Source organism: Stegodyphus dumicola, chromosome 8 (genome assembly GCF_044657685.1).
Source record: "Stegodyphus dumicola isolate Sdum_Otavi_A_Nest chromosome 8, ASM4465768v1".
Taxonomy (NCBI): Eukaryota; Metazoa; Arthropoda; class Arachnida; order Araneae; family Eresidae; genus Stegodyphus; species Stegodyphus dumicola.
Window position 1 is genome coordinate 8389035 of NC_140775.1, and position 11167 is coordinate 8400201.

Genomic DNA, 11167 nt, shown 5'->3' on the forward strand with positions numbered 1-11167 from the left:
TTTCTGAATCCGGTCCTGATAACAGAAGAGTGCCAGTTCTACCCACAAACAAAGATAAATGATTTCTGTTTCCTGAATTTAATTATCTGGACGAATTTGGAAATGGTTATCCTACATTTTGTCACAGATCAGATCAGGATACAATATACAATTTATTTCTTAGTTTTAAATTTGCAATACCTGAACTTAATATTAATTGTGTAGTGACACAGATATGATAAAACTATGCATCCTGTATTTCACAAAGCATTTGGACCAGCTATTCAACGTATACTGTATAAATGGCATGTATATTGTGTGGGGTGGCATAATTTATTTCAAATGAATTCAAGTCGAAAACTTTGGGATGAAATTTATTTCAATTTAGTAATATTGCTTGAATAAACTAATTCTTTATTTATTTCTGTGATGGATAATTTCCTTCACAAGCTTCCTTCTGCTGCACCTCATTTTAAATTATTTTGAGGAATATTATTATAGCCAAGCAAATGTGTGGTTGATGGCATACAGAAACTTCGCTCATACATTCATGAACACCAACATGTACTGTAAATCATTTCACAATAAATTAAAAACTATGTATATAAAATGCTAATTTAACAGCTAGTAGGATAATTTAATTCATGTGCTTTCAAGAACTGAAAAAGATATTTACTAGCAATGAGCTGAAAAAGATATTTAAGTACAGAACTGAAATTAACTATAAAGAGAGCATATAGTAAGCAATAGGAATTTTGAATGAAAATGCTTGATATGTTTCCATGAACTATGTCTGCAAACAAATCATTTTTGTGTAAGCATATATATAACTAACTTTTATGTAAGCATCTGTATAACTATAGACCTTCAGCACACAATGTGAACACATACATAAATTACATGCAGGCAAACAAGTTGATCCCTTAATTTCAGCAGATATTCTTAACACTGAAAGCTCCTCACTTCTAGAATTGATTAAAAAGTCTAATGTTTCAGATATTGCAGTTTGTGTAGTGCCGAATATAAATCTGGTACTTGTAAGACTTTAGTGTCTGAATTAGGAATTAGTAGTTATTTTGCCACATCTAATATTCCAAAAGGTACTAACATTTAGTATAACAAAAAATTTTAAAGATATAGTTTCTAATTGTTAACTTGACTATATCTTTTAAAGACTTAAGCACACTATGTAAATATATAAAGTAGATTAAATGATCTGCAGGAAAACAAGTCCATCCTTAATTGTGACAGATATTCTTAAAACCGAAAACTCCTCACTTTAAAAATTGATTAAATAATCAAATGTTATTTTAGACATTATAGTATGTAACACTTAACATAAAATTGATACTTGTGAGAATTGTGCTGAATGTCTGAATTAGTAGTTATGTTGCCACATCTAACATACCAAAAGATATTAACACCTAGCATGACAAAAAAGTAAAAAAAAAAATATAGTTTCTAATAAGTAAGACATGATAGACATCTGAAAGAATTTCCTGATAAAGTTGTGCCAAATTTAAAATTATTGTTACAAACTTTGCTTTCTGCAGCATATGTAAGGTAAGGTGTAAAATCCTAGATTATACTGATTTTCATTATAAAATTTAAAAAAATTGTCAAGGAAGATTTGTTAGGGTTATGAAATATTTGTACCATGGATTATGATAAAGAATCATCAGGCAGTGCCATAATAAAGACTAAAGATAGTGATTTAATGTATGCAGTTAAATATAGTTCTGTGATTCCTGAGCTTAAGTAGCTAATATTTCAAATTTGCTCTGTAACCTGCAGAGCTTCTTCTAATATTTCTGGATATGAATCTAAGTTATATTTGGTACCAATTATTCTATTTTTCAATAACATACTGCGAGTTTTTTCCTTGTATTACTGATTTCTTGTAGGCGCATATGCTTAGAAAATATATGAATGATTGAGGAATTTTGTATAAAAAATTTATGAGAATTTCTAAATATAACAATAGGGCTGAACTAATCTTGATGCCCTTTATTGCCATTGTTAAGGATATACATTTTATGTAACAATAAAAATGAAAATTTTTATTTTGTTTACCTAACATTTTTTTTTTAATGCTTTAAAACACTTTCTTGTTCAAAAACATTTCATTGACTGGAAAAGCAAGTGTGTTTTGTAGCTGTATGGTAGTTAAATGATTTCTTATACGGATATCTTGTCAGTACAAGGAGGAGAGGAAGTCCCAATGGCAGTTCTTTTTATGATTTGCTGTACAATATGTTTGCAAAGCTTTCATAAAATAATTGCTTTTAGGACATTTGCAAACATTTTCCTTTTATGGAATTTAAAGGATGTGCTAAAGTTAAATTTTCAAGGTAAGATTTCAATTCTTGTTAGTTTTTAAAAAGCAGATATGTGTCATATTTCGCTATAGATAGATGATATGATTATCAAACCAACTTTCTAGTAAATTAAAAAGCAATGAATAAATAACAGTGTCATTTTATTTTGGTTTCAAGAATTTTGTTAATTTTAAATATCATGGCTAAATATTTCTTAAACAAAAACCAGCAAAACAAAAGTTTCCTCCCCCCAAATCGGTCGACAACTTGTGCAGTTTCCTTTCTGGATAAATATTTAATTATATATTAATGTGCATTTTCACCATTAGATTGCAAACTTATGATTTAAAACAAAATTTATTCTGTTTACCTATTCATAAAAAGTCAGCTAATGCTAACATATTGTTACGTAATTGTTGCATTATCTTCTGACACCAGTTGTTACGTTATTTTCTTCCTTCACATTTGTACGGTGTTCGTAGATTTGTAGTGAATAACGACGACACTTGATGAAGTATCAAAACACACTTTATTTACCAATATTAATCAGGACAGCTCCAAAACACTTTTACAGTTGTCGAAGATCTACTATAAACACACTGGAGCAATGAACGACACAGCCTTCACACTATCGGGCAATAACGGTAGAGACAGCTTTACTGCAAAGCACCAGAGTACAGCTCCTGACTCTGCTCGGTCGTTCTCGGAACTCCACGTACTCTCGAGACTCTCTATACTACTACTCGCGAAGAACTCGACGACACACAGAGCACAGCTCCCGACTCTTTGGGTCAGTCGTTCCCGGAGCTTAACACACTCTCTTGACGATGCACTAATCGCGATATACTAAGAGACTCTTCAATGCACTCGACGACCCACTAGGCACTTGCTGCCCGGCTGTCAACTCGATCAACTCCTCACGGACTGACTAACTCGGAACTATCTTGCACTCGACGAGGCACACTCGCTCTGACTGCGGACCAGTATATAGCTTTCGGCTTGTGTTCGAGAACATTCTGGGCTAAACCGGTAAGAATTCGTTCCAGAAAGTTCTCCATCCATCCATGGCATATCGCCAGTTTTGTCGCCAAATGTGGCAACCCTGCCTTCCCTTGCCATTTTATGGCAACCCTAAAACTGCTTTGCGAGGAAGCCGTCTTACCGCGCCTGTATATTTCGTAACAATATAGAACTGAAAACTTCCAATCAAGTTTCAGCCCGTATAGAATGCAAATAAGTTTTGATAAGCTTTAGTTTTGAAATCCATTCTTATCAGTTGCAGTTATTACTGGTAGGTAGGTAGGTGTGGAGTGCAGGGACATCTTGTGCCTACCAGTTGTATGCAGATGTATGTTCCTCATTCTTCACTATCTGATGGCAACTCCTCTCATAGTTCCGTCAAAGATGCTCCGTTGGAAGTTTATTGAGAAACTGCAATTACATTTACATAGTTAAACAAGGGTTGTAAAAATGCTGTTGGTACACAGAGGATATGCACCTGATGTACAAAGGATCTGGTGATACATAGGATCTGCTGGTTACATAATGAAACTGTATATGCATTACATTTGCATTAAATATGCATAAATATAATTCATTGTACATTATTGACACAAATGTACTAATATTTGAGTTGTTGCACATAATCTGCAAGTGTGAGTTTATTATATTCGGTCACTAGAAAGGTTAGCTCAATGAGTATGAATTAATGAGGTTGGGAAATATCCTGGTCCACTGCTGTGATGACATCCAAGAGCTGTTACTGGTAATGACAGTTATATTCTTAAAACTATTCAGTATCAGAACTATAAAAGTTATTTACAATTATATTAGTAATACTTTAGCCAGTCAGTGGCTGAGCAGCTTAGCTCCTTGAATACTGGTGGTTCAGTCCCCATATGCAGGTTGGCTTTATGGAATTCTTGTCTTTTTTTTCTGTATATAACATAAAGTTTGATCCAATTTCCCTTAAAATATTTCCTGCTTTTAACGCATATTAATTCCACGTGCTTTGCTGTATTCAAATCAATAAATTAAGTATCTGGTTTAAAAGCCAAAATTTCAGCTTCATGTCATACCATTTTGTTCTTTCTGGAGCAGGTTCTTCCCGATTTGCTTGACGATGCTCCACCAAATGTGAGGCGCAATGTGTGATTTCAACATGATAGGCTCCCTGCTCATTTTGGACTGGATGTTGGTAGCCATTTGAACAGATCATTTCCGCATCGATAGATTAGGCGCGGTGGACTAGTTGCCTGATCCCCACGCTCACCGGATTTATCGAGCCTTGATTTCTTTTTGTGGGAAGCCATCAAAAGGGTCGTATATCACGATCCTGTTGTGCCTGAAATGGATCTCGTGGCAAGACTCACTTGCGCAGCTGCTGCAATCAAAGAAACTCCCGGTGTGTTTGAACATCTCCGGCAATAAATGATCCGTCAGTGTCAGGCATGTTTGGCGTCTGATGGTGCAAACTTCGAGCATCTGTTGTAACATCCAATCTTCTACCTCTGCTACCACTTAACCCTGACATTTCCGAGCCATGGGTTCCTATGCAATTTTTAATCCTTATGATATGCTCTAGGAGTTTGTCGCAACATTTACGGTACATACACCCTGTATATATATATATATATATATATATATATATAAGATAAAAAATATTAAATATACATATATATATATAAGATAAAAAATATGAAATATATATATATATATATATATATATATATATATATATAAGATAAAAATATGGAAGAAAACTTCTAAATTTAATTCACTACAACCTCTTTTATTTTCTATTTCCTTTGGGAACTTCATCTATCTGTCCTAAAAATAGCGCTTTAGTGTAAACTGCATCATTCAAAATAATCATGCGATCTTACGTAACCCTTAATGCAGATGCCTCTTGGCCAGTCACCAAATTGCAAACCAAAACTTTTCTTTTCGTGTGCTTCCATCTTGCATAACTATGCACTTCAGCTTTACTCTCTGCTTAGATGTAATTTTCCTGGCTTGCTTTCTATCTCAACAATATCAAAAATGTAAATCTTCTGTGAAAAGGCACGACTAGAGTGCCAAGTGATTGTGGCCAAAAATATCAATTGCAAATAAAAATGGAATTAAAACTGCCTCGACTGCCAAGTTCTTTAGATATTACCTAGCTAACATTGTTAGCATACTACGCAATCAAAATTCTTCTTCAATATGGATCTAAGCACGCATCGACACTGCTCCGTTTATATATATATATATATATATCGATATATATATATATATATATATCGATGAAAATTTGTTCTAATATAAATATGATGCACATTCATGCGGTGGCCATCCCGGTCTTCGAATTGAGTTCCATGTGACTTTTTGAGAGTTGTGTCGATTATATTGTCCGTGGACCTCCACTCGACGTTAATCTACAAAATATGCGCAAAAATATGTCTGACGTTCGTCCGTTGTGATAGACTGGTATGCCTACACAAAACAATCCGATACGGACAGTGCAGAACTTCCTTGAAAGGTCTAATATGCACACACAGTCTTTGCTGCACTTCATTTAAACTTATTTCCTCGAATTTCATTAGAGATATATTTCTCATTTAGTTGATTCAGTTCTCAATTTACGACGAGGCACAAATACATAAAAAACACAAAACATCTTCATTAGGAATTTTAAAATATAGGAAAACTTAAAACACCAAATACAGTTAAAAAAATTAAATTAAAAAAAAAAAAAAAAAGAGTTTTGGGAGCGCAAAATTCAAAGTTCTTTTGGTTCCGCTGGGCAAAAAAAGACACTAAAGTTGGTGCACCAAATGATTTAATTCACTATTCTACTAAGAATTTCAAATTTAAACAAATGGCGGCCTCGTTACACGTAGTAACTTTTAAACTGTTGATAATTCTACCACTATTGGGTGCAGATTAATTAAAGGCATAAAAACCTTAACTGGAACATAAGAGCAACATCAGTAAAGGTGAGCACATTTGACCATTAGAGACACATGTATAGAAATTTGATGTGGACACCACATGATTTCCTTGTATGATTTCCCACTTGATTTCCTTCCTATTAAATTATCCACTTTTTTGCTACACTTCATTTGAACTTATTTCCTCGAATTATTCTAACTTAATTAACCGATTCCTCAATGCATGTTGAAAATGCTATCAAAAATTGAAACATTTGAAATTAAATATCCCAGTCAATTTTGTACGAGAGACAAACTTCGGTCGTACGAGGGACAAACTTCCGATATTTTTATTTTTTTCGCGACAAGTATATACATCTTTATAACAAACATTTTAAGCCCAAATGTATGAACCGGGTGATCGCATTCAAAGTTAGATTTCGTGGCATGTCGAAAATATTTTATTTTAACTTGGCACTTCCAAAACATAGAATATCTTTGTCATTTAAAACGCTTCTGTAATTGGAAGTATATTGCTACCCCCAGAGATTGCGAAAATAATGGTTGAGTAGGAACTTTTAAGCCGGGTATGGGGGGACATACATATATACTTTTGGTACTGACGGAGATTGCAATACAAAGGGAGGTGCACAAGTACATGTTATAGCATTCCTATATACACTTTCAATGTTCTACGGCTAATCGTTTTTGCCTTATGTGAGATACGTACATACATAAGTCACAAAAAATCCATTTTTAATTTATTTTACAGTCCGTTTTGAAATTAAGAATTTCTAAGTATAACATCTCGGGGTTAATAATGAAAACAATTAAGTACGACGAACACTAATTTATTCATGAATTACGACACACAAAAAAGGATAAATAAATAAAGTGAGAGAGAGGTTTAAGTTACATAGCTCCTGCCGAGCTTTTCAAGTACTGACTCTAAAGTTCGTTGTGTCATATGACCTTAGACTTAGATATTACCGAGCTATTGCAGGCGCAACGTTGCCGGTTCCTTAAATAAAGCCCAAGCACATGACGTAATGACATCAGGTAATGGAAAACATCTCGGAAGAGAAAAACGGAGAAAGGAAAAGTGAGAGGGGTACTAAAAGGAAAAAGGCCAAAGGCATCTGGCAGGTGAACGGAACTTGACAAGATGAAGAAAATCCGAACGGATCCTTGACAATACAGAGAAACGACAAATGCAAAATATGGTTCAAAATATTATACAACTACACAAATTCATCCCATACAACAGAAAATCAACGCACAACGATCATTACAACATTACACTAGCAAATCCAAACAACTTAGAGTACAGCACTGTCTTCATCGGATAAAATGAAAGATATTACAGCCACGAATTGAGGAGCAAGAGAAAAAGCAGAGAGGGCTCATCCCATGAAGGTGTGAGCTGCAAGTGTTCTTATGTTGCGGTCTTCATTGAGTATTTCGTAGTTGAAGACTTGAGAATAGCTCACATAGTCGCATTGGACAGCTTTAGAGAAGAATTTCTCATTTGTTCTTTTAATAAATTCTGTGATGGTTTCAAGCTTAAGATCTCTATGAAGAAGTTCATTTCGGATGAGAAAGTCAGCATCAGTGATAATACGAAGAAATTTATTCTGCACTATTTGAAGTTGATGTAATTGATTAGGAGAGGTAGTATTCCAAGCAGGAGATGCATAACAAAGAATAGGTCGAATACAAGTAGTATAAATATATCTTTTGGTTCTTGGGTTCAGGTTAGAAAATTTTCCAATTACTGGAAGAAATATGCACATATTTCCGATGGCTTTAGTTTTAACATTCTTAATATGGTTGGTCCAAGTGAGATTATGGTTAAGAATCACTCCTAAGTATTTGGCTTTTGTAAATAATGAAACAGGCTCTTGAAAACGGGAAAGTTCTTTAAACTTGGTGCGTTTTGCGAAGAATTAAAAGTTGAGACTTACTGGCATTAATTTTAACTCTCCAATTGGTGCACCAGTCCTCTACAGTGTAAAGAAAATCTTGCATTTTGTCAATTGCATGATTAGCATTGATAGACTTGATGGCTATCTTCGTATCATCGGCGTAGCATGCAAGAAGAGAGTAGTTGTCAAGTCCACACATGACCTGTAAAAAAGAATGTTTACATTTTGGCGAAAATAGCATCACATGACCTAGAGGAGATGCCCTGTTTTGAAGAATGACTCATGCCATCTGTTACCAAAAGCTACTTTATACTGTTCGTTTATGCACATGTCACGCCAAAGAAAGAGTAAAATGGATTCGGGAACCATCCAAATGAATATTTCCGTTGAATATAATAATCGGAATTTTCGCGATTACAGTACTTTCTTTATTTCGTACAAAAATTTTGCATCGATTTCAGAACAATGAAATTCGATATCGGTTCAGTTGTCATGAATTTTAAAAATATTTCATACACTTCTGAAAAACATCGTATAATACTATAACTTAATGAAAAAATTATAACTTAGATTAAAAAATATTTTAAAAATTAGATTAAAAATTTTTTAAATCTCTAAACTGAATTATGACACCTCAAAAGACCTATACATAAAGGTTACTAAATTTAAATTATAGAATAAAAAATAAAATAGAAAATTAGGAAGGCAAATATATACTTTTAGAAACTTTCTGAGATTTTTGCAAAACACTATTATATTTAAAGAAATTATAAATCAAAAACACAGAATGATTGTAAAAATAAATTAATGTTGTTTTTATTTCTGAATAACTGAATGATTAATTTTACTGAAATGAATCCATGCGTTTTATATATCATTTCAAGTCTGACCAGGCACTTACAATTTCACATGTGACTTAAAATGTAAACAATTTTACATAAAATTTATCTTTCGGATTATTACGAGCAACCACAGCTCGGAAATGCAAAACTCCAAACTTACTGTCAAATAATATATAAATCATTTTGTAGGAATGTTACCAACCACCTTGATTTCCTAAACGTTTGCCCCTCAGCCTGCTTGGGGAATCAGTTTTCATTCAGCGTTTGTGAATATGTCATCCGCACGGGCAGTTAACAAGGCTGAAGCGCATTCATATAAATCATCATCAGAGTGCATATGGGCTAGTTGAAGAATACCGCAGACATTTTGTGCGTTAAGGTTGGCTTTTAAAAACGATGAACACTTTCTTTTCAGGTCAGAAATGTCGTATTTGTCAGCCGCCGAGTACAGTTTCACAAGAGTTTCCTCCAGACGTATGTCCAAGCTTCCGGAATACATAAACAGAAGCATTTCTGCAATGATATCGGGTTCCACGTCAGAAATCACAATCACGTTAGTTTTTGATTCTCTCATTTCGACATCGAACATCGCAGAAAACACAGAAGATCTGGAGCACAGAATAAATTTGTGTGAGGGGAATGTTCTAGAACCGGCGATAATCTTAACATCTGAATACTTTCCAGATTGGCAAAGGTTTCTAAAGTCGGCGCGAAAGTAATAGCCATTGTTAGAAGCTGTAAAAGCACAAGACGATGCCATAATGTCTGACGAATAACTACAATCCCCGAATGTAAACTCACACTTGAATTTTGAACTTCCTGGATATGCAAAAATGGTTTGAAAAGAACGTGTACATGTCCAAGTTTCATTTCTCAGGAACAAGTACTGGTTAGTAACTGGCTCAGAATCGGGAAGAGATATTTTGCTTTTCACAAAAATCGGTGTCGATTTATCGTCACATATTTTGCAGATGGAAGTCTCCAAGACATTTTCGCTTGCATCTACCACATCTTGGTACATCCGAAGCGTTATATTCCAGCTGCAAGATGGCAGAGTATGGACAGTGAAATTATGGTTATGTACAGCTGGATCGGTCATCCGGCGACTGAAATCCACTATTGGCCACTCAAATGTTACTCTTTCTGCCTTGATGCGGGTGCGTACTTTCTGAGACACAACAGGTAGGCAATTTAATGTTGGAAGATCATACCTCACGGCAGAGGCGTACAGTTTCCCTAGGAATTCAGAATCACTGAAATTTACTGCCCCGGTGTAAACATATTTGATGATGGCCTCCAAGATATCCGATCTCATATCCAAGACCAGCTCGCAAGTCTGTGTTTTGTCAAGTATAGTAACCAACTTGGGCCATCTTGCCCATAAAATAGCTTTATGCACTTTGAACGATGTATCACCGGCACATAAGACCACATCTGTTAAAGGTGCATTTTTGTAAGGATATGGAAAATCAATCACGCATTCGTGTATATCACAGACTGGTTTCAATGTGCATTTTATTGTCAAAGTGTCATCAATCAGGAATGACAAAAGAGAATTCCTGTCAACGCGTTGCGTATATCCACACTTTTGCTCATCTGCAGAAACACCTGTTTCTTTAGTAAGATTAAAAATTAATTTTCTGTTGAGGCCATGAAAGCTGCAGTGTACACTGCATTTTGCTGAAGCGTTATCGTCTCTCACGAGTGAAATGGCGGAGTATCCTTCATCAGTATCACCTTGCGGATACAATCTGAAATGCCAGTTTACGCCAGGTAAGAATGTCAAAACGAACAACGGGCTGGAAAGAAACTGTCCCTTTATATGGTGGCACATACTAAAGTTTTCGATAATCCAGGTGAACGTAAATTTGTTACTTTCATTCTCCATCGCACTATTGAAGTTCCCCATTGCGCCGCCTTTTATTTCAGAATGAGTTTAGCGATTCTCAGCTCTGCCACTTAAGCTTCTACCAGCAGCGTCGAACAAAAAGAAACGAGATATTTATTCTCTGCGTCACTTCCGCCATTCTCTGCAAAGGTTTTCAAAAAGCGCTGTTATCGCTGCACGTGTTAATTTGCGCCTGATACTTGATAAAAGAAAAGCGTGTCAAACAATGAAGGGGAGAAAAGACTGGGTGATAGAATTATTTTTGAGTTTAATTATTTAACAATCTTATCTTATAATATTA

General features: G+C 34.8%; 1 protein-coding gene across 1 annotated transcript; it reads right to left on the bottom strand.

Moving 5' to 3' along the window:
* Positions 1-8927: 8927 nt before the first annotated feature.
* LOC146995636 (speckle-type POZ protein-like) lies at positions 8928-10953 on the bottom strand. The gene has a single exon (XM_085821554.1). It carries the CDS (start codon positions 10885-10887, stop codon positions 9232-9234), a length of 1656 nt encoding a protein of 551 aa, XP_085677680.1. The 5' UTR covers positions 10888-10953; the 3' UTR covers positions 8928-9231.
* Positions 10954-11167: the final 214 nt, after the last annotated feature.